The sequence below is a fragment of the Hakea prostrata genome, chromosome 3 (assembly GCF_041222555.1).
Source record: "Hakea prostrata isolate BN-2017 chromosome 3, UWA_Hpros_2, whole genome shotgun sequence".
Lineage (NCBI taxonomy): Eukaryota > Viridiplantae > Streptophyta > Magnoliopsida > Proteales > Proteaceae > Hakea > Hakea prostrata.
The window spans coordinates 74,314,702-74,339,214 of record NC_142602.1 but is presented as its reverse complement, the minus strand read 5'-3'; the positions used below and the strand labels follow the sequence as shown (position 1 = coordinate 74,339,214).

Genomic DNA, 24,513 nt, shown 5'->3' with positions numbered 1-24,513 from the left:
ACAATCTATTTAGCTTGTTTTAGTATACTAAGGTAAAGAACCATAAGCCAACTCAGGCATTCAAATTAGATATAGTTCTAAATTTAAATTATGAAACCAACATATATAGAATGCATTCTTTTGTATGCATTCTTTTGTATCATAATCATACTGTATTTACCCCACTCTGATTATCATTTTTTTTCATATTGTATCGTGTAGAATTCAATATGATACAGTTCGATTTTCGGCATTCAAATTTGGTACCATATGGAATTACCGATCCCTGTTGATTTATATCTTAGCCTTAATTTGTTCTCTTACTAAAATAAAACGTTTTGATATTTTAAATTATTTTAAAAAATGACAAAAACCACGTGGGTATGCAATGAAGAATAGAGGCGCACCGCAGGGGCAATTGTCTTTTGCTTGTCATTAAATTGCTTATTAGTAGGGGTGTAAAACGGAACGGATAGTGATAATATCATATCCGCATCCTATTATATTGAGAGAGATTCAAATAATATCATATCGAATTTTGGACGAATTCGGATGATAATCGAATAATTATTTTATTGAATAAATTATTCTAAATGGCAATAAATATAGATTCAATACAAATTTTCGTTTGCCTGGTAACATCTTTACCACTTTATTTGTGAGGATTAAGTTTGAAATTTAAGAATGTAACAACTTTCATAGTTATTTTATTAGAAAATCTAAAAGAATATTCATATATTTCAAATAAAAGACATAAAATAAAATAAAACAAATATAAATAACTAATTTAATCAGACGGATAATAACCGGTTAGAAAGAGGTATACCATATTCACATCTTAATAGTAATCGGAGAGATTCGAATAAGCTTCAATGGGTAAGGATGTAAATTCGAGCGCGGATTTCGATTATCCATTTGCAACCCTACTTATTAGCTTCCTTTTTTTTTTGGTAAAATAAAATTATTTTATTACCAATAAAAAAGAGAATAAAATAAATAAAAAAGTTTACTTACGGAAACATGGATACCCTAAAACACTCTAGTTGATCGTCTCGCTCTCCACCTGCAAGCTCCTCGCGCTCTTTCTCCCACGAAGCTTGCTCGTCCTCAGTCGATCTCCGTCTGCGAAGTTCCTGTCTTCAGCTTCGCCTCCTTCGAATTTCGCTCGCACTTTCTCCCTGCATTCTTCCTCTGCGAATCTCGGCCATCCTCTCTATTCTCAACTCTTTTGATGACACGAGGTACTCTCTGGTTATATGCGTGAGACTGTTTGCTAGTGTCTCTGTTTTGCTAGGAATTAACTCTTAGACCTTAGTGTTCTTGTTGACACCAGGTGTTTGGATCATACACAAGTTATAAGAAAAGCAAGCTTGTGTATTTATTTTATGAAGATGTGCTTTACATGGACGAGTCAAGATTTTTTCTTTCTGTATTGCTTCTGTTTCTCTTTAGTAATGAAGATTTTTAAATTCTTAGATAGATGGATCGTATTGTACTGTTATCTGCTGAATCTGTTATCATGTGTGTTTTGATAGTAGAGTATAATTTGCTCGCTGAGTTTATTAGGTGTGAAGCTACAGTAAATGGTATACAAATTTCTGAGGGTGCCAGGTCCTGCATCCACCAAGAACATTTCGTCCCTTAAGCCGAAATCTGCAGGTCCAAGACTGTGTCTGCAGAATGGGAATCTTTTAGATAGGCATATTAAAGAAAAGAAAAAAAAATTAAACTACTCTAAAAACTGTATGTCAAATGGTTGGTTTCTCCCAGTTCTAGGCTAGTTCTGAAGTATGACTGAATTTAAGACCCATGTACTTAAGATAATAGACGGTTTGATTTATCATTAGTTATAGGGAAGAACTAGTGTCGGAATCATTGATTAACTAAGACTAGGAACCAAACCAAGGCTTGAGGAGAAAAGTCAGTTTTTTGGTTGGTTTGGGAAATCAGAGTTCTACTTTTCTAGGTTTTTTAGGGAGTGGTTAGGGCTGCCACTTGGGTCAGAGTTTTTTTTTGTTGTGGGGGGCTGGTTGGGGTGTTAATTAATTGAGGGAGATGATGGGATAGGTGATGATGGGAATGGCAGGGATTATCACTTTACTTGTTGTAGAAAACCCTCATGTTTGTGTAAACCGAGTGAAGCAAGCTTTATATGTGATGGGATAGGTGATGTCGGTACAGCCTCAAAAGATGGGGATTTAAGAAAGAATTGCTGAAGAAGATGTAAAATAGAATGCAATGGTGCATTCTTTTGCTAGTTCTTTGTTTCATTTGAAGTAAAATAAAATAAGGTTCAACTTGGGTGTGCATTTGGTCATATTCTCTCCAAAGGAAATTATTCTTCAAAAGGTCTCTTGAAGTTGATATAACTTCAAAATATATTGCCTTTATAATACCTTTATCCTTATTATATGGTTTATCCTGCAATTAAAAGAAAACAAAAGTGAGAAGAATGCAAGCAAATCTTTCAAAAATTTGTTTTGCCAAGTGGAACACATATGCCTTGAGATGATCAACTTTCACCACCACAAGGGGACATGATAGTACCACCCACCTAAGACAGTAGAGGAAATGAAATGCACTACAGAGGGAGGAGCAGGAAATGGCTGGAACTAGAAATGAGACTCCTTCATCTGAGTTAGTTAGAGGTTGTGTTATATCTAAGAAACCATCGTCTATTCAAAGCTGTGTTTTGAACCTCAAACAATTCCTCAAGTAGACGACTCTGACACATATGAAACCCTCCAACAATCACCGTGCCATTTGATCTATCCTACTTTGCTGCTGATTTATAGAGAAAGTTGGAACCAAATTATGTTTTAGTCCAAGATGTTCACTGTTGATAATTATGATTCCCTGTAGGAAGTAGGAACTTGTATTCTATTCTTTACCCCACTGCTACACGCCACCTATCAATCCATTGGCATGTAGCAGTGGGTTTAAGAATAGAATACAGGTTAAAATGGGTAGATAGGTGGCATGTAGCAGTGGGGTTAAGAATGGACTACAAGTTCCAGCAGGAAATCATGATTATCAACTCTTACACATCTTGTACTAAAACCACAATTTGGTTCCAGCTTTCTCTACAAATCCACAGCAAAGTAGGAAGAGAAACCACTGTAGATCGAATGGCACGGTGACTGTTGTAGGGTGTCTTATGTGTCAGAGTCATCATCTACTTGAGATTCTGTTTGAGGTTCAAAATACAGCTCAGAATAGACGATGTTTCTTATGCTCCAGCCATTTCCAGCTCCTCCCTCTGCAGCTGGATTTCATTTTCTCTATTGTCTTGGGTGGGTGGTACTATCATGTCCCCTTGTGGCAGTTATAGTTGATCCTGGTTGAACCTTATTTTATTTTACTTCAAATGAAAAATCTTGAGACTGTTGTCCACATTAGGATTTATTCCCATGTAGTGCTTGCACATGTCATCTCTTTTAGTTCTTCCATGTGGTGGGTTAGAACATCCTGACCTATAATCTGCAAAAAGAAGCTAGGTTGCTCCCAACAGTAGCAGTAAAGCACAGAGTGTTCTATACTATCCTAACTAGGTAAACCAGTTGAGATTGAATAGAGGAGATGAACGCAATGGAGAGGAAAGGGGTAGGCAAGCAAAAACGTTTATTTAGAAGCCATACATCTCAGTTTCTGGGGCTGGAGTTTTTTTTTTTTTAATTTTTGGTAAGAAGTTTGGGCCAAAATTAAGAGATAGGATTTTAAGCTCAGGATCAAAATCTGGATATGGACTTTCTGAACCATGTGATTTCCCTTTGCCCCTTGTATTTAGCTTTTTCCAGTCTTACTTATGTGAAGCTAATTACAATACTATTATTAAATTTGTTTTACAAGTTGTACAATCTTTTAGATTTAGATTTTAATAATTAATTTACGCTTATATGGCAGATATTCTCCGCTCAGTTCTTCTACTAGTTCTTTGTTTTAGTGCTGTCATACGACAAAGAAAGATCATATACAGATCCTCTCCTCTCTTTTTTTTCTCTTCCAGTTACTGTTACATCTTCTTGTTGAGATTCACCGTTGCATTTCTAGGGTTTGATATTTCTTCTCTTGAGGTATTGCAATTAAGTATGCCAATTACAACCTGATATGCACATTTAACAGAAAATAACTAGGTTCAGATTTAGGGTTTCCATACTACCCTAACTGAACCCTTTCTACCCTCCCTACAAACCCTAGAACCCCTATAAACAGCTTAGAAAACCTAGGTTCAGGCTTTTGGTTACCTCAGTCTACGTCTTAAACCAATCACTTATTATTAATATATGATTAGCTCAACGAGTTGTCTCAGTTGTCAAAAATCAACATTCAAGTATAAGATTAAGAGTTTGGATCTTCTCAAGGGCGGGGGCGAAACCCCGTTGTATATGTAAATTATACATGAAAACTACCTTGATGATTTAATTGAGGTACACGTATACTAACCAAGGTTAAGGGCTAAAATGTAATCAGTTACACGGGTCGAAGAAAAATATAGACCAGTTACTTTGATCGAAATTAAAATTTCTTTAGGACTAAAAGCAAAGTTGATTCTATAGAACATATCAACGTCCGAACTGTCGTTTCTCCACACCTTCCCCTCCCCTTAATCCCTTGTGCTTATAGGCATCTAGTCCGTGTGATACTTGCATTGGTACCGTGGAAACAAATATGTAGTTTTTCCCTCCTGTTTATGTTTAAATAAGATTCCCTTAATGGTAATACAGAAGATTGAGGGATTTTTAATCCATTGATAGCTCATTTCTTCTCTTTAGTGTTCTTTCTTCTTTTTCCTATTTTATTTATATTTATTGTCAAAATTTTAATTCTTTTTTTTTTAATTTGAGGCCCATCTAGACCAGTTTGCGCACACATCGACTACTTCCTCATGGGAGCTTTATATAATTAATATGGACTCAAACTCTGACCTCCTACATTGAAGCTTTGGTCTTTTGTCAACTAAGCCCACCCCTCAGGGTTAAAAAAAAAAAAAAAAAAAAAGGAGTTTTTTAGCTGTCACCCGCTTAAGTGGGGATGAAACTCCGGACCGACTAACCACTTTTTTACCATTTAAAAAATGATCTGTTACCCATAGTTAGATTTGAACCATTTTTCTGTTAAGTTTGCACCAGAATTATGAAAAGATTTGACTCAAAACATTTTAGTTACAATCTAGAGGTTGAAGAGCAGCATCCAAATGAACCCAGAATAATCCCATCTCCCAAATTCATACCACAGAGACACAGCAAACAATTAATCAATGGTAAAAGCCAATACCACTAGAGAAAGATTGGAAGGCCATGATAAAAGATCAAAGTCACAGCAACCAGCAGTTAGAGCCTAGTAATTTCCAATAATTCCAATTATCAGAATTTAGAACTGACTAAGAAGTCAGAAATCTGAAATCCTAAACAAAATTTGAAACAAAATAGAACAAAGACGAAAGTGAAATCAACAAAACAGAGCACTCAGTTCTACATATTCCTAACCTGATGAAAGACTAGATTATCTGCAACTTCAAGCCACCTTGGAGGGGTCATCGAGATTATCTATGACTTTCAGCCGCCTTGGAGGACTTATCGAGATTGTATACGATGTCAGGCCAAAGGTGAAAATGATGTTAGGCATATTCATTAACTTCTGCAATCGAAGTCAAATCAGGAAGAAAGTGATTGAAATCGAATCAGAGATTGAAGGGTTTCTCGTTTGGTAAGCAATCAAGAGCAAGTGGGGGGGGGGGGGGTGGAGGGAGGGAGAGAATGTGCATTTACCATTTTAACCTCACATTAACCTGGAAATTTTAGTAGACTTGTGCATCAATGGGGAGAATGAGTTTCTCACCCAAAATCTATAATAGACAAAAAGTCTATTATGAATTTTAAGGACTTTTCTCTTTTAAATAAAAACAAGATTAAAAATAGATGCCAAACATTTTAAAATAGTAAAAAAATACCATAAATTGAGAATGAGAATAGATACCAAAAGCACCCTTACTTAAACATACCCTAAAACATTCTTGTTTATCGTCTCGCTCTCCACCTGCAAGCTCCTTGCGCTCTTTCTCGATCAAAGCTTGCTTGTCCTCAGTCGATCTTCTTCTGTGGAGTTCATCTCTCTTCAGCCTAGCCTCCTTCAAAGTTGGCTCGCACTTTCTCCCTTCGGTCTTCCTCTGCGAATCTCAGTCATCCTCTCTATTCTCAACTCTTTTGGTGACAAGAGGTATTCTCTGTTTTGATGCGTGAGACTGTATGCTAGTATCCTCTGTTTTGCTAGGAACTAACTCTTAGACGTTAGTTATCTTGTTGATATCAAGTGCTTGGATCAGTACACAAATTATACGAAAAGCAAGCTTTTGTATTAATTTTAAGAAAATGTGCTTTACATGGACAATTCAAGATTTTCCCTTTCTGTATTGCTTCTGTTTCTCTTTAGTAATGAAGATTTTTAAATTCTTATATAGATGGATCGAATTCTACTGTTATCTGCTGAATCTGTTTTATCATGTGGGTTCTGATAGTGTGTATAATTTGCTCGCTGAATTTATCAGCTGTGAAGCTAGAGTAAATTGTAATGGTTGCTCCCTCTTTCACATTCCAGAGTCCCATTTCAATCTTTGAAGTCTGAGCAGATATGAGGAAGGAGAAAAAGGAGAAGGAGCAGAGGGAGGCCTCTATTCCTCCTCTCGGTCCAGACCTTAAGTCTGTAATCCACAAGCATTCTATGTTAGTTGATAAGTTGATTGAACTCATACCTGCTAGATTCTATCTTCCGGCTGACGATAAGCCGTGGTTCCAGGGTTTGAGCAAGGTTGCGAAAGCTTCCGCGAAGAAGGAATCCAAAGAGAACATTAAAAAAGCTCGAAGGGAAAGATTGGACCCAGAGAAATCTTCCACTACACTAGACCTTCTCAAGAAAAGTTTGGAAAACGAGAGAGCTGGCGACAATTCGGATGAAGAGAACAAAGAGGAAGAGATTGGACATGATGGAAATTTGAAGGTGGGAGATCCATCAGTCACATATGAAGAACTTAGACAACGTCTGCACCGTCGAATCGAAGAGCTTCGGTCGACTCGAGGAACTGATTCTTCAGATAATGCCAAGAGGGAGAAGAGAGAGAAGAGAGAGAGTAAAAGGAAAAGGAGCGGAGAACCTGAAGAAAAGGAACCGAAGATTACTGAGTTGCCTGCCAAGACAGAGAAAGATATTTCTGAAGCCTCTGAGGGACTTGCCTTTAGTCATGTGAAGCTCGGAAATGATGGGGAGTGTGGTAGGAAGAAGAGGAAGCTTTCGAAGTTTCAGGCTCTTGAAGAGGCAATGAAGCTGGAGGAAGCAAAAAAGGACCCGGAGAAGGGTGAGGTAGTCTCTACCAAGCATTCATGGAAAGCCGCAACTGTTAGAGCTGCGGGTATTAAGGTTCATGATGATGCTAAGCTTATAAGCAGGAGCATTAAGAAGGAGAAGCAACAGCATCAGAAGAATGTTGAAAAGTGGAAGGAGAGAACGGAGACTGTAAAGAAGAATATGGCAGGGAGACAGAAGATCAGATCTGATAACATAGCTGAGAAGATTAATCAAAGGAAAATGCGGCGAATTGCAAAAAGAGAGAAAAAGCTAATGCGCCCGGGTTTTGAAGGTCGCAAGTAGAGATTGAATCATTCCTGAGGTGGACTTACTCTAAAATTTTGGGTTAGATTCTTTTCATCAGAAATTCAAAATCAAAAGGCGAGATTTGCTTTTGCTAACCAACATGGAGTCCTTTACCACATGTATTGGGCAGCCATCATGGAAGATATTCTATGGGTTTATTGTTTATGTAGATTTCTTTTTACTAATTTGTGTTATGTATGGCTGAATCTTCTTAAATATCAAATGATAATTTTTCTTAAACAGAAAAAAATTGTAATGTTTGATGTTTGTTGGTAAGGTGACATTTCAAATAATGCATGTTCCAGGCCTAACTATTCCTTTGAATTTGGTAAACCTCTCTGTAACCGATGCTTCTTTGAAGATAATTCATGTTCCAAATTAGTTGGATGTATTTCCTATGAATGGGATTGTGGATGGGGAGATAGGTTCCATTCTGTTTGACAAATTTGTCAAATTTCCTTTAGTTTGAGAAATAAGATTCTTTTGTGAAATATGTAATACTAATGCTCCAAAAATTATCATTTAATCTTCATTAGGTCTTCAAATATAACCTGTGTTATGTTGATGCACGCATTTGAATTGATGAGTGAAATTTTGTTCATCTTTGTTGATATTCTGCTTTGTGACTAATGATTTCTTTTGGTTGAAGATAATTTCTTGTATTCACTTGTCGATTTTTTGTAAAATTGTGATGTTTTAAAGAAAACAATGTTGTGACTTTAGTACTATCTGATGAAAGTTAAAACCTCTAACCCCCAAAGGGATAAGAGTTTCTGCTTATAACTATAGATTTGTAAGTATGAGAGACTTGAAAAATCTAACTAGACCAATTTTTTTCCTCTAAAACCATGTTGCTCTTTTAACTCAACCTCCCTTTGGCCATGATCCTCCACGTCTCCTCGTGCCTTTTGTTATTGTTGGGCTAAAGTAACTTCTGCAGTATCTGCCAGCTCTGTTTCATTTTATGAAATTAAAATTTCCCAAAAGGCCACCTTCGAAAGTTACTCAACACGACTTGATTGATCATCAATTCTTTACTATCTTTAAAAGTGTTGGTGCAGATTTTGCAGGCGTCTGTGAATTGTGAATCTCACCCCAGACTTTATTAGATTTGACTCGATCCAAACTAAAACTCATACTCTCCTGCAAGGTAGAAGAAGAACGATTAGAAACGGAGCTGACCAGTCTCTGGAGCGTTTGAATGCCTCGAGGTGGGAAAAATGCAGGTTTGAGTGAGTGAATTTGAATGTCTTACCTTATTTATAGACTCATTCTGCCAACTCGAGCCTCTTGTGATCGTCGATTGAATGATTTAGATCTGATGGTCAGGATTAGATCCTTGTGTGGCTTTTGGATTGACCCCTAGTTTGGTTCGAACAATTGGAGAAACAAGGATTGTTACACCAGCAAACAACATGGAGGTTATTCTTCACAGTAGATCTACTCTCAGATTAACCTTGACATTAGGATGAGAAGAACTTATTAATTAATTGGACAAATTACATGTAGACATCCTGTGTTTGTAATCAATTACATCTACTATTTTTAGAAAAAAAAAATCAATTATAAATGCTCTCTTATTGCTTCAGCAGAGTTGTCCTTATAGCTTTCAATTCTTAACAAAATATGGAGCATCTCTGATTGATTGTTTTTAAGGGGTAGCATACGTAATTGATTACAAACATAGGGGAATTATCTGTCCAAGAAAGTTATTGAAGTGTGTGAGCTCATCTGTTGGTTAGGACTTATTGGTTGTTCAATCTTTAGAACCTTTCTAGAATGTGGGTTTTTTCATGTAGTCAATGAAAATTTTCAGGCAGGAACACGAGGGCAATTGCTGTTATTATTCTGTTTTCTCCAGGTGTTAATGGTTTGATGCTTCTATGAATTATTGTTTGCTGCCATTTTGAAGGAACTCATTACATATTCTAGAGGAAAGCAGACAGCCTTCCCCATCCTTTTCTTTGTCTGAGCAGGTCCTGAAAGTGATCTTGTCAGGTTGAAGGAATTCATGGGTCTTTCCAAATATTAATGCTGGAACCAATACCAATTCTCCACAGTACACATTTTACATTCTTATCTGTTTTGTTTTGTTGTTGTTATTAACACGTCTTAAGAGTATTGATGTCGAGTATTCATCAGGAGAGTTTAAGACACATTGTTTAGTATATGGGATACTTAAAAGCTTAGTTATTAATATGTATAAAGAAATCCCAAGGGTTTGGCTTAGTTGCTAAAAGAGCAATGTCTCATAGTATGAGATCAAGAGTTTGAATTTTTTTTAAATATGATGCGTAATTCTATTATATATGTAACTTATATATTAAAAAAAATTGATTCTCAGGATACTGTTGTTGTTGAGATGCAGGTGAATTGGGTTAAAAACCTCGGCAACGCGAATTTAGGCGGCCATCTAGTGGCCACACTGGATGTGTGCCACGTGTCTGTTCAAAAATCCTGACAGTCAGGTTAATTACACCCCTATTACCCCATAAAGTTCTAAGAAACCCGGTTCTAAAAACAAATCAATATGGTTTATCCAACTAAATCACCATACCATCGACTCAATACTTCCACTTAATTACGGTGCCCATGGTTTCACCAACAGTCCTTTATCTTTTGTTCGATAAAGAAATCCATCTGGCAACACAGTGGCAAGATCGAATCATCTGTCGCCGATTACGAAGATCGTTTGTCACCTCTGGCGAAGGATTTTGCATCACTCCTCTCAAGCTCATCAGCTCTCTCTGCTATTGGTTTCATCAAAAATCTCCCCTACTTCAGAAGCTCAAGAACACAAAGCTTCGATTGGGTTGTTGATCGAGCCACTTCAAGCATTTTGACCCACTAGATTTATCAATGGGTTCCGCAACCCGTTATAAACTGTTTTACAACCTGTTTTTACATTAAATATTATTTGAATCATCATATTAGCACTAGGTAGTTGTGTTAGAATCTTCAGATCAGTTGTAAATCTGAAGGAGTTTACTCTTATTTATAGATCAAGATACAACATATCAACAATAATAAAATGCCAAGTGGCATACAAGTATTACTAAGATATTCCCTTAACACCCCCCCGCAAACTCAAGCAACCATCAAAAAGGTTGAGTTTGGCACGTAGGAGAAGAAAACGAGGAGTAGGGAGAGCCTTGGTCAGGACATCAGCCAACTACGCAGAGGTAGATAGAAAACGAACAAGAAGATCCCCTTGAGCAACTTTGTCGCGAACAAAATGAAAATCAATTTCAACGTGTTTGGTGCGAGCGTGAAAAACTGGATTAGAAGACAAGTAAGCAGCCCCAATATTATCACACCACAACACAGGAGGAGAAGACAATGAAAGTTGTAGTTCGCTCAACAAAGACTGAAGCCAAACAATTTCAGCCGTAGCCAAGGCAAGAGCTCGAAACTCACTCTCAGTACTAGATCGAGCAACAACAGACTGCTTACGAGACTGCCAAGATATAAGATTGGAGCCCAAGAATATAAGAAATCCACCAGTGGATTTGCGGTCATCAACACAACCAGCCCAATCGGCATCTGAATAGGCATGTAAGTCCATAGTAGAAGTCCGATAGAGTTGTAACCCATGAAACAAGATGCCTTTGATGTAGCGTAAGACACGCTTGAGAGCAGCCTAATGAACATCAGACGGACAAGACAAAAATTGGCAGAGTTTATTAACCGAATAAGCAAGATCAGGTCTAGTGAGAGTAGCATATTGTAAAGCACCAACAATACTTCGATATTCAGTTGGATTGGATAAAGGCACACCATTACAGCGAGACAAAGATGAAGAAGAAACCATGGGAGAACCAATTGGTTTACAATCAACCATATTTGTACGTTGGAGAAGCCCAAGCAAATATTTTCGTTGAGACAACAAAAGCCCATCAGCATTTGGTGTGAGATCAATACCAAGAAAATAGCGGGCTGGACCCAAGTCCTTAATGGCAAACTCATGAGCAAGCTAGGCCAAAAGAGTATCAACAGCAACACTACTAGGCCCAAGGACTAAAATATCATCAAAGTAGATCAAAATGTAGATAGGGCCAAAGGAATCAATCCGATAAAAAAGAGAAGAATCGGTATTAGAGCCACAAAAATCCAACGATTCTAAAAAGGAGCTAAGACGATGAAACCAGGCCCGCGGAGCCTGTTTCAAACCGTATAGGGATTTCTTCAGCTTGCATACATAATCGGGATATTGAGGATTAACATAACCAATGGGCTGTACCATATATATATCCTCACTAATGGACCCATGCAAAAAGGCATTAGTAACATCAAGTTGACGAATCACCCAACCACGGGAAACAGCCAAAGAAAGAAGTAAACAGATGGTAGTGGTTTTAACAACCGGACTAAAAGTTTCAGAATAGTCAACTCCATATTCTTGAGCAAAACCTTTAGCAACCAACCAAGCCTTGTAGCGCTCAACACTACCATCAGAATTTCTCTTGAGTCGATAAATCCATTTACATCCAATAGGATGACGAGTAGAAGGTAATGGGGTAAGATCCCATGTGTCATTACCAAGTAAAGCATTAAATTCCACATCCATAGCACACCTCCACTCATGATGCTTAACAGCCTGTGAATAACAACTGGGCTCACTATCAAGAGATGATAAAAGAGCCATAGGAAGAGGGTATTTTGTAGTACAAAGACTAGTAGGAACACGAGGAACACGAGTACCATCCATACTACGAGTAATCATAGAGTGTGAACGATCCAAAACAGTTGAAGACATAGACACACAAGTAGAAGAAGCAGGCTCATCTGCATCCATTAAAGAAGTTGGCCCATTTGTATTTTTTAAAGAAGCTGACCCATCTTTATTTATTAAAGAAGCTGGCCCATCTGTATTTAGTAAAGAAGCTGGCCCATCTGTATCTGAATGCATTAAAGAAGCTGACCCATTTGGTGAAAAAGCAGAAGCAGTGGATGCAGTAGTATCCAATAAAAGAGCTGGCCCATTAGCATACAACATATCATCTGGCCCATCACTATGCAAAGTATGTGTTGGCTCACTAAACTTAGTTGCTGTTTCAGGTAGCAAAACATCCGCAGGAGAAGGAGCTGCTGACCTAGTCATAGAAGATCTAATAGGAACAACAGTGTTTTGGGAAAAAGGAGAAACAGAGGAAGAAGGAAAAGAAGAAACAGAAGCAAACAAAGGGGGAAAAGCAGGCCAAAAATCAGAAGAACAAACAAAGGAACTAGAAGAAGATAAACCAGGAAATTGAGACTCATCAAAAGTGACATTGCGAGAAACAATAACTTTTTGAGTTTCTGGATTATAACAGCGGAAACCCTTATGATTAGGACTATAACCAAGAAACAAACACTTAGAAGTGCGAAAACTAAACTTATGAGAATTAAAAGGCCGAAGTAAAGGATAACAAACACACCCAAAGACCCTAAAAGAAGAGTAATCAGGAGAACTATGATAAAGACAGTTAAAAGGAGACTGAAAAGACAAAACAGAACTTGGTAAACGATTGATAATATGTACAGCAGTCATGAAGGCATCAGTCCAGAATTCAAAAGGTAAATGACTATGAGAAAGCAAAGTAAGACCCATATCAACAATATGACGATGTTTCCTTTCAAGCAACGCCATTTTGAGCGAAGTATGTGGACATGACAGTCTATGATGAACACCACAAGAAGATAAGAAACGAGAAAAACTTCTATATTCTCCTCCCCAATCAGATTGAAAACTTTTTATAGTTGTACCAAACTGATTTTCCACTAAACTTTTAAACAATTGAAAAGCAGTAAGCGCATCAGACTTTCTTGCCAAACCATAAAACCACGTGTATCTAGTAAAATCATCAATGAAAAGTACATAGTAGCGATGTCCAATGAGAGACAAAATTGGTGAAGGACCCCAAAGATCTGAATGAATCAACTGTAAAGGAGTAGAAGTAGAAGAAACAAAAGAACTAAAAGGCTGTTGATGAGCCTTGCCAAGTTGACAAGAATTACAAACAGTCCTGTTAATACAAGTATTAGAGTTTGAAGTAACAGAAAGTTTAGTTTGCTGTAAAATACGTCTAACAACTGCATCAGATGTATGACCAAAACGTGCATGCCAAAGCAATGAGGAAGCTCGAATAGCAGACAAAGCAGTACAAGATCCAGAAAGTGAAGAAAGATCCAATCGATAGAGACCACCTTCAACAGGGCCCGTGAGAAGGATACTCCTCGAGAATCGATCCTTAACATAAAAGCAAGTATCATGAAATTCAAAGAAGACAGAATTATCTTCAGCAAACTAACGAACAGATAAAAGATTGAATTGTAATGAAGGAACATGCAGCATCTTATCAAGAATAAAAGAACCACCATTACTGTGAACAAGAGAAGAGCCAGAGTTAAGAATCTTCAAACCTACCCCATTTCCAATACGAACAGAAGAAGAACCATCATGCCCAGTAGGAGTCTGAATAGAGGCAATATTAGGAGTCATGTGGTGGGTAGCCCCAGTGTCAGGAAACCATTCATGAGAGGAAGAAGCATAATTCGCTTGAGGAGATGATGCTGGCTGAAAACAAGATTGGGCAAAATGACCACTGCGACCACAAAGTTGACAAACATTCCCATAATTTTTCTCAAAACGAGCTACAGAAGCAGCACCACGACTATGCGGATAATTTCCAGATCCTCTAAAAACTCCAAAACGACCACGAAAATGTCCAGATCGACCCCTGTAAGAACCAATACCGCGAGTAGAGAAAGAAGCATTCGATCCATGGAAAAATGGGCGTGAAGAGCTCGAACGAGTAGTGGAAGCAGAAGACGATTCTTGAACACCGACATGAGCCATAACATTGGTCAATTCTTGTAAAACAGTGGAATTACGGATCTCTTCACTAAGCAACAGACCATGAAGATCACGCATGCGAACAGGAGATTCCCGAGTAGTAATAGAAGTTACAAAAGAAGAATACTCATAACCGAGACCACCAAGGGTAAATAGAACCATCTCATCATCAGATACAGGCTTCCCAACCAGAGAAAGTTGATCAAAAATCTTCTTCATGCGGAGGAGATAGACCTCTATGGAATCTGATCCTTTCCGCAAATTATGAAGGGATAGGCGAAGTTGCATCACGCGCGCCTGAGAATGAGACGCATATGTGGTTTCAAGAAATTTCCAAACCTCAGAAGCCGAGGACAAACCAACCACTTGAGCGTGAACATCCTCTGTTAAAGACGACTGAATCCAACTCAAGAGAGTTTGATCATGATGATGCCAAGCAACAAATGCAGAATTAACAGAGGGAAAATCACAAGAAGAGTCTGAGAGAAACTCTGGTGGTTTAGGTGAAGATCCATCGATTAAAGACATTAAACCAGAACTATGCAACAGAGGAATAAATTGAGACCTCCATACAAGATAGTTCGAAGAAGAGAGTTTAATCGGTACAAAATGATGGACAGAGGATGCCAGCAAAGGAGAAGACGAAACATTGGTGGAAGAAGAAGTAGACGCCATTCACAACTCTCTGTTGATAGATCTTGAAGAAAATCAACGAAAAAACCTCTTCGAAATAGGTCAGATCTCTGTTGATTATGGGAAAAACCAGATTTCTATGGAATCTGCAGATGCTATTCACAACCAGAAAACCCTTGTTGCAGACGGTGAGTTCAAGAAAACAGAGACAAAAAGCAAGATAGAAAGAGAAAGTTCAAGAACTTTCAAGAATATGGCTGAAAACAGAACCCAATAAACCCAATAAACCGGAACGGCTCGATGATACCATGTTAGAATCTTCAGATCAGTTGTAAATCTGAAGGAGTTTACTCTTATTTATAGATCAAGATACAACATATCAACCAATAATAAAATGCCAAGTGGCATACAAGTATTACTAAGATATTCCCTAACAAGTTGGAAAACTATCGAAAAATTGAGCATGAATTCAACGATCTAATAGTCATCTACTACTTGTAAAGGACAATTAAAAGGAATAAGCATGAATGCCCAATTGAATGTTACAAGTTTGTTTAAATTAAGTAAATATTTATACAATCCAGAGGTATTTATTTGCTTATCAAGTTAAATACCAACCCAAAAAAAGAGACGGAGTTCATAAAAGGAGAAAAAGATCAACGTTCTCACAAAACAAGAACTCAATTTCAACACAATCAATCACAATGCAAGTTGGAATTTAAAAGGGTTTTTAGTTTGAAGATTTATTTCAGGACTATCCGGTGCAGCTTGAGAATGAATTTGCAATTTCTATGTTACTATTTACTATCTAAGTTCTTGATTTCTATAAGATGGGTGAAATTTCTATAATGTATAATGATTTTTTATTTTTTAATGGGAATTGGTCAATAGCAATTTTGTTTTCTATAGAATTTTGGCTTTTGTCGTAGGATACTAAATTATTTCTTTTTGTTATTTTTATTGCATATCATAAATTGTTAATCCAAACCGTTAGTCAACCCTAGTATAGACCATCAGCTCAAACCCAAACCGCACCAAACCAAAACTGTCCTGAAACGATTGTTTTGCTAATGGGCCGTGTTTGGGCTAGGTGTTTTTGAGCCTAAAACCATTAAGTCCAACCCAAAACCACTCCAAACTGCACGGTTGACATCTTATGACAAGGGTAGGAAATTCCAACTCAAATTCTTTAAATTAGGATATGTTGAGCTGATTTTTTTAAACAGAAGTATTGCCGGGAAAATAAAATTCTAAAATCTTTAAATTAGGGTTTTCGAATCTTAACCACCAGGAAAATCAGATTTTTTTAAACTTAAGTCATGTTTCCCGCTTATAAATATAATCAGGTAATAAGTTAGTTTTATACTCTCCCACATTAAAGCCGCTTCTTCTTTTGATGTGCTAGTTTTTCTTTCTCTTTGAAGGAAGAAGACCTAGTCTTAGTAATGGCGGAGAAGATACGAGGAGAAGATGGAATGGTAGCCAACAATCTCCCAGAGGACATCATCTTCGACCTGTTCTCAAGGCTTCCGATCAAGTCTCTTCTGAGGTTCAGGTGCGTATGCAAATATTGGTTTGCTCTAGTAGACCATCCTGATTTTGTTAAAATGCACCTCACTCGATCCATTCAAACAAGTAACAACCTAAGCATCGTATCTGCCCGATACGAAGACAGACGCATGGATGGCGTAAGAATCATCTCTGTCGACCTAAACGATTGTAAACAAGGAAGAAAAGTGGCGCTAGGAGTAGAAGTTGGTTACCCGTTCCCGACTACTGTGGAAGACTACTTATTGATTTCTTGTAATGGTTTAGTATATATGTTTGACAGCGATTGTCCTTTCAAAGTCGAGTCACCCACATTCCTTTTAAATCCATCTACAAGAAGGCACAAGAAGCTGCCGTATATGAGTCTCAGCAATACTCACAGTGCTGATGACATTGCTTTTGGATTTGGTTACGACCTTACCACCGAAGATTACAAGGTGATTAGGGTTTTAGAGTTCGCTGACAATATAAACTACATTGGCTTCGAGGTCAAGGTGTATTCTCTTAGTACTAACTCATGGAGAAGAATTGAGGGCATTCCCTCCTTTGGCGTCCGCCACGGAGTTGGGGTTCTTAAAAATTCTGCTTTTCATTGGGTTTCAAAGCCCAAGACTAATGTTCCCAGTGTGATTGTTTCTGTTGACATTAAAGAAGATGAGTATCGAGAGATGCCACTGCCTGATCCTGGGGCAAATGACTTCTACCTGACCATGACGGTTGGGGTTCTAGGAGAAAAAGATCAACTCTGCTTGACTTATGTCTCCTTCAAGGTTGAGCTTTGGGTGATGAAGGATTATGGGGTGAAGGACTCTTGGGAGAAACAGTTCTTGATTGAACAATTTCCATCAAGTTGTTTTACTAGGTACATTAGACCAATATGCTATTCAAAGAACGGTGAACTTATTCTCGAGACAACTTTCACTGGGTGTGAGTTTGTACGAGATCTGCTGCTTTATGATCCGCATGAAGGAAGTTTAAGTGAACTTACATCTAGCTACTTCTACGGAGCAGTATGCATTGGGAGTCTCATATCACTTGATACGAAAGATCGAGCCGATAACTTAAAAAAGAAGGAAGAAACAGAGGTAATCCGGTCTTACAATTGTTTCACATAATTTCGTTGTGTTTACACTCTTGTTCTTATCAATTATAATTTCATCTCAGAAATTCTTATGAATGATTATTCCATTCTTGCAAGTTGCAACCATCTAAAGTTGTAATGAAATCAAATAGAAGTTCAAAATGTTGACATTCTAAATAAAGGATAAATAGCTTGAAGAAAGGAACACTAGTTTTAAGCTTATAAGCTTAATGGATTTTCATTCTTACCTGATGCTGATGTATTAGGTGATGTGAGTGGGGCTTATAATTAAGTTGTTGGTTGTAATCTCCTGAGATCTATCTATGTGAATCGACTTAAGTTATCAGATTTAAGTTGGTTAGAGAAGAGTTGAACAGTGAGACTGCTAAAAGGCTTTCTGGAAATTTGTCATGTTGTTAGATTACGTGTTACCCTCAAGAATGTCTCCCTAACATTTCAATTTTATCTGTTTAAGTGATGATATCTTCCCACATGATTTTTCAAAAATCAGAAAATTACCTTCTTCGACAGATCCATTTTTGGTTTATCTCTGACTCCTTATTTTTCTTTTTCAACCTGATTCTCTCTCATCTGTCCCTCTGCCTTCTCCACTGGTACTGCACTGGTACTAGACCCATCAGCATCCATTGAACCTGAGATTTTATTAGATTGGTTAGTGCTATTGATAAGTTAGGATTATAGAAGAAAGATTCATGACTCGGGATTAGAATCCAAGCCTAGTTTCGTTAGATTGCTCAATGAAGATGTTAAAATTCTTGTGGAATATGCAGTACCTTGATGGAGCTTGCTTGCATGATTTATATCTCCTAAATGTTCAGTTATACCATGTAGAATTGGATGCTATTACCCCCAAACACCCTCCCCGGAAAAAAAAGGGTTCTCGGCTAGTAGAAAAGAGGTTGGCCTTCTATTCTTGTTACTTTGCATTTGTACTTTTCATATTTCGTTGTTTCCTTTTCTTGGTCAATGGAGATTTTTGCAGATGGGGGTCAAGTATTTCTAGTTTAACTACAAGTGAACAAAATTCAAGTTTAGGTGGTTGGTTCAATCCTTAGAATTGCAGGACTATTATGGGATTCAAGAGTTGAAACAGGTAGTACAGAAGTCAAACTCTTTAAACAGGCATTCCTCAAATTTTCACATTCTTTAAAGGGCTGTTGGAAATTGTCTTGTTCTCTATCCATTTCCCCAATTCGTTTTATTTCTTTCTTGGGAATCATAAGGCTTTGTTTCCAAATACTTTTCAGTCTCAATTTGCTGAAGTTAGTTCATTTCTTTCTCCTCCCTTTTTTTTGAAAAGAAGTTTACTTATCCTTTAGTGTTATTAAAATTCCTCTTTTTCTTGCTGTTTATCTTGCGTCTACTTAATCTTCCCTCTGAACATAACAACTAGATCATTAAGAGGATGTGGCAAAACAGGTTACTTAATTCTATATTTCACTTCCCCTGCTCCCTGAAGCCATTTTCAATTCTGAATTTCACTTCCCAAACACCATTCCTGGTATCGATTGTAGGTGCATAACTTCTAAACTTCATCCTCTCTTATCAATATATTTGCTGAATTCTGTTCTCCAGTGTGAGGGTATGTGATGTGTATCCCCATGACTGTTGTTGCTTGTAATGGTTGCCTCAAGAGATTTATACTTTGGAAAATAGAGTAACAGATAAGACCTCTACTAAGACATCCATTTCAGCATCAATCAATTAGGAAATTTAGTTAAATTATCATCACAAGCATTACCAGCAAAAAAATTTTTGACTGATATATGTTGAACATGTTTATATCCCACTAAGTCTGAAAAGGATTTTCAAATTTTTGAAAATGCATTTCAGGTGAGTAGATTTCAACCTATCTTGTGTAATTATACAAGGAATGGTAAACTTGTATTCTGTAAGTTTTTTAGGAATACTGGACTGGTGATGCAACCAAAATCTCGCCCAAAGTTCTTGAGGTAACTTCCCTGAGTTTGGGTCCCCACAATGTAGGCCATAGTTGTCTATCAACAAGTGTTTATGCCTCTTAACTCTTTTGATTGCCACAGTTGGAAGACCTTGACCTGTATAGAATCTAATATACTTGAGAAATCTGTACTTACCATTTATTCATTGTTCTGCCTGATTTTATCATCAGGATTTGGTGGTATTTCTATTATGAGGATTTCCCCATGCCTGTTATAGTTTCCTTAATATGTAATGTGTCTTGTTGGGCTCTTGTGAGCTCACCTCTTTTGATGTACCCTTTTTTTTTCTAAAGGGAGATGCAGGGTCTGATGCTTGTTTATGTGATGATTGTACTCATTTACTAGAGGATTCGAAGTCTGTCCCTGGCATGGGAAAATTTCCATCCCTTTTTAGAATTTTCATTGAACAAGTTTACTTGTGGCATAGGTTTTAGGGTCTCTTTGGTATGACTTGTATATTTCTATTCCTCAAGCTAACTTTTGGGCTATTTGAGATTGTGACTACAACTTACTTCTTGATTTGTATGGTGGTGTTTAATGAATCCTATGTTCTCAAGGTTATGAACCAAGGAGAAGTTAGTAAATTGACTTTCTTTTTTTCATTTTCCCAGAATTGGCATTGGGTTCAGTAACCATTCATGTCTACCGATTTGCTCAATCAATGGCACCAATTAAGGATTTTGAATTGCTTTGAAGCAGGATACAAGAGGGGTAACTTTGCAGTCCATTTCAAGTGTATTACCCCTTGCAATTTTGGTTTTGTTAGAATTGTCTTGAGTTGGGTTATTATTGATTCCAGGAGGCGATGTTGTTACTAAAAGAATCCCATTCTGCAATTAGTTCACTGTATTTGTGAATCATTTTTTCAAGAATGTGTACATTGGTTGCTTTTGGAAAAAAGTCGTATGTTGTGCACAGCAGTGCACCACCACAACACGCCATGTGGAATATACTAAATAAAGGGTTGAGATTAAAAATCTGATTCTAATCCAAGGGAACCCAATTTTGAAATCCATTTATTAAATTTCTGCCCATTTTGCCTTCCGATTTTCAAAAGTTGACTTCAAATGCTTCAACTACTTGACTTACCTTTCCTCCATCATTCTGTTCCTCCATCTTTCTTCTTCGCCTGTTACTCTTTTAGAACTCTTTCCTTCATTTCTTCTCCTAAATGACATCGTATCCTGAAAACATCTTCAATGGTAAAAGCACTCAATGTCTAGGGAAAAAACAGAAGAAACCTAAAATGCTCCAACGTCTGCAACATAGATCTTGTAGGTTCTCTTGTTTCCCCCCCCCCCCCCCTATATGCTTCCTTAGAATGTGATGAATAATGAAAATCTAGATCCTATACCATATTCCTTATAGAATTGTTTCAACATATTCATTATGACTCGAAAAGCACATGAGAGAGCTTAGAAAGCATCAGTATATTGAATGCACCCCCCCCCCCCCCCCCACACACACACACAAAAAAAAAAATAAAAGAAAGAAAGAAAGGAAGAAAGAAAGAAAAAGAAGGAGAGGAAAGGAAAAATTATGTGCAATACCTTCAAACAAATAATATCACTACACTTAATGTAGATCCCCCTCAAACAAAAAATTATATAATCATTCAAAATCTAAGAGGAAATTCTTAGATTCTCATTTGGAATCTTAAATTCACGAACTATCATTCTTCCTTGCTCTTAACTTTGCTTTTGTTATTGGGTTCTCAACGAGAGGACGAAGATGGAGGATGGAGTCTCAAACTAGAAGGAAGTCTGGTCTCTGAAGTGAGTAGTGTTTGAATTGGGTTTTTAGAAATGGGGAGGTATTTAGCAAATGGGTCTCAAAACTGGGTTCCTTCACTTAAAATCAGATTTTTAATTTTAGCCATTTGTTTAACATAGTCCACGTGGCGCACTGTGGTAGTGCATCACTGTGCATAACAGAGGATTTTTTTTTCTTTTCCTAATTGCTTTTGTTTTTGTTCTTTTATTGTGATTCATTTTATTCTCATTTGCTTCCATGATCTAAAATTTTAATTTTTTTTTGGATCCGAGGTTCATTTGGGCCAATATACATCCTTAATGTATAATTTACTTACATGCTGATGTATATTTGAAACTTTTTTTGTTTTCCTATTTGGCATTTACTTCAAATGAATACTGATCTTTTATTTGTTTCAAATATACATCCTACGGTAACACAACATTCTTCACAGGAGGCATAGTTTAAATTGCATTTTCAAGCTGACCTCTCAACAGTATAAGGCCCGAGGATTGCTCCTTTATATAAAAACAATCAGAGTGAAATTAAAAAAAAAAAACATTATTATCAGCCGCAAATCTACTCACAGATAGTGACTTACTATCAATTATAAGAAGGATATTTTTGATGACTTTTTTTTAATGTTATGGAGATATGACTATGTTTTTACCAACTCTTTGTGGAGTTTGGATCCTCTATCCCGAAAGATGTATAAATGATTGTGTTTCTTTCACACACTTCTTCACTACATGTTTAAAAGGAAAATTTATTTTAGAGGACAGTCCACTTTATTAATGTTCAGAGGTGAATTCTTTCTCTAAATATGTATTGGAGAGATGTGAGGGGGACATAATCTTCTACTTCGATAGGTAAAGGATCCCCACTTTTGTCAAATATATGTTACGCATAGACATCGTTCATGCAATGTAAATGAAATCTACAAAACAAAATTTGTCCCACTCTCATGGAAAAGTGTGATCGATACTTAATCTATGATAAGTGACATTAATCTCCAACTAAAATTCAACTATTTGAAAATATCATCTTTTAAGTTAATTTTAAATCTAAATATGAAGTTTTCAAAATGCCTAAAACACCAAAAGCCTAACTTCATTTTGTCGTCCTTGCCGAAAGTGTGACCAAATTAGCCTAGAAAATCTAACAATATCAAGTAAAGCCAAGCTTTTCTTTTGGTGCATAAAGCCAAGCTTTTACCCTCCCTAATTGACCTTAATTAAAGTCGGAGCAAAAATGTGATTTATCCTTTTACCATTCAAGGTGGGAAGTAATTGTTGCTCTGTGAAACCAGCCTTACGCATTCTCTTCCACTCTAGCAATGGAGAGACTAAAGTCTCCGTGCAAGTCCCATGGTTCAACTCCAAACTTAGGCTCTTTTTCGTTTCAATTCTCATTCTCTGTTATGTTTATTTAAAAGAAATAAGTACAATAATTCATTATTGGTCAATAATGAAAAATTTTGTGGTTGTTATAAAATAAAGAGAAAATATAGAATACAAAGAAAAAAGACAAGATCAGTTGAGCTCTTCTATTGAGTTAGTCATTACATATTTATAATGAATTAAATTAGTATCTTCTCTGATATGGTAATATCAGAGTCTACAAAGAAATACAATATATGATTCTCACACACAATAAGATAATCTCTGATATGGAAGGATAGATTGCCACCCAAGATAGAAGGTGTATAGAATGGAAATATTGATTGACAACATTATGTAATGAGATGGCTGTGATCTTCAATAATATGGGAATGTGAATCACTAAGATTGCATCCTAAGGTAGTTGAGATCTTCAATTGGAAGTACAAACTCTTTGGGGGTAATGGACATCCATAAATAAATATTATTTATAACTGTCACATCCACCCAGCCGGTACCCTGCCAGGCATACTCGGGTATGTGATCCGCAGCCCCAAGGATCAAGTATCGAGGAACCATGCCTCCCACATACACGATAACATAATCATGAACAGAAATATAATCAAAGTCATAACATATAAACAAATGAAATCACGATAAGGATAAGAAACAATATAATCAGAGCGCGGAATTAAAAGATACCAATGTATATATATAATCCAAAAGGAAGAGAGTGAGCGGAAATCACTCCCTTAGTTGCACCGGAAAATAGATCAAATCATAGTTAAGGTTACAAATCCAAATCTCAAAAGGAGAAATAACAAGATGAGTATCTAACAATTGTTTCCTCAGTTTTATACAAAATATCCTTATAAGTGTAAACATAAGAGACTAGGCACGGCCACTCCCACACCAGGGTCGAACTAATCCTAAAAAGTAGCATAATCACCCTCGGGATCTTCACGATAATCCTCATGGTAGCCAATACCCGGAGGGTAGTATGCCTCATCAGGGTCGTCTCGAAGGAGGTGCCATCAAGTTCTTCAACACCTGTAGGATAGTCTAGCAAACATTGCACAAAGGAATGAGTTCAAAAGAACTCAGCAATGCAGTTATTCTATAATAACACAGATACATTATACAAAGCATAGCATGATGCAAGATGATATGAAACAAATGATGCAAGTATGCAACTAACTCTATAAATGCTAGTCTCTATGGTAGACATGCTTTAAGTCATAGCACCATACTTCTTTGGGTAGGTCTCAAATCACTCTTCCCTCAACCATTCCGGTATCTTGGGTTCTCCAATGGTAATTTGGGTCTTGCATCCCTCGGGACAATCCATGACTATGGTTTAAGTCACCGCTCTCTCACATCACCATTTAGTATAAGTATTGGCGCATGTCACGGTAAAGCCTAGCCCAATGCAAGTCATCTACTCAGTCGTATCAAGTCAGATCTGGATACTTCCCCTATGGCTACAACTAACTCGGTTCAGTATCCTTCACACTAGAGACAAGTATCCTATGGCTACAACCAACTCGGACTACGGACTCATCAACCCTATTGGTCATCCACAAATAATAGACAGGAAGCTCTCACGTCCTCTCACGGGTTGGTTACTGGTCTTGAGCGCCCGTGAGCCCAAGTCTAGCTATTTGCAACTCTACCAATAAA

General features: G+C 37.2%; 2 protein-coding genes and 1 non-coding gene across 4 annotated transcripts; 2 read left to right on the top strand and 1 right to left on the bottom strand.

Annotated features, from left to right (window-relative positions):
- Positions 1-1,014: 1,014 nt before the first annotated feature.
- On the top strand, positions 1,015-8,015 carry LOC149023069 (uncharacterized). Of its 2 annotated transcripts, none has more exons than XM_089150917.1 (2): positions 1,015-1,220; positions 6,574-8,015. In XM_089150917.1, the coding sequence occupies exon 2, from the start codon at positions 6,607-6,609 to the stop codon at positions 7,618-7,620; it is 1,014 nt and encodes a 337-aa protein (XP_089007043.1). In that variant the 5' UTR covers positions 1,015-1,220; positions 6,574-6,606; the 3' UTR covers positions 7,621-8,015. The 2 variants fall into 2 exon arrangements, with proteins under 2 accessions (XP_089007043.1, XP_089007045.1); XM_089150919.1 differs by having other exon boundaries at positions 6,524-8,015.
- A 6,484-nt stretch (positions 8,016-14,499) lies between these two features.
- Positions 14,500-14,640, bottom strand: LOC149023068 (small nucleolar RNA Z247). Its single transcript, XR_016172669.1, has one exon. It is a non-coding gene; the product is annotated as a small nucleolar RNA Z247 (small nucleolar RNA).
- Positions 14,641-16,536: 1,896 nt separating this feature from the next.
- Positions 16,537-17,995, top strand: LOC149023067 (F-box protein CPR1-like). Its single transcript, XM_089147758.1, has 3 exons — positions 16,537-16,646; positions 16,923-17,724; positions 17,987-17,995. The coding sequence occupies exons 1-3, from the start codon at positions 16,537-16,539 to the stop codon at positions 17,993-17,995; spliced, it is 921 nt and encodes a 306-aa protein (XP_089003884.1).
- Positions 17,996-24,513: the final 6,518 nt, after the last annotated feature.

What these genes read in the sequence shown, in the direction of transcription:
- LOC149023069 (XM_089150917.1), top strand. Translation starts at nt 6,607, where the DNA reads ATGAGGAAGGAGAAAAAGGAGAAGGAGCAGAGGGAGGCCTCTATTCCT.
- LOC149023067 (XM_089147758.1), top strand. Translation starts at nt 16,537, where the DNA reads ATGGCGGAGAAGATACGAGGAGAAGATGGAATGGTAGCCAACAATCTC. An exon ending in AAGTCTCTTCTGAGGTTCAG is followed by an intron (nt 16,647 to 16,922) that starts GTGCGTATGCAA and finishes TATGTTTGACAG; the next exon opens with CGATTGTCCTTTCAAAGTCG.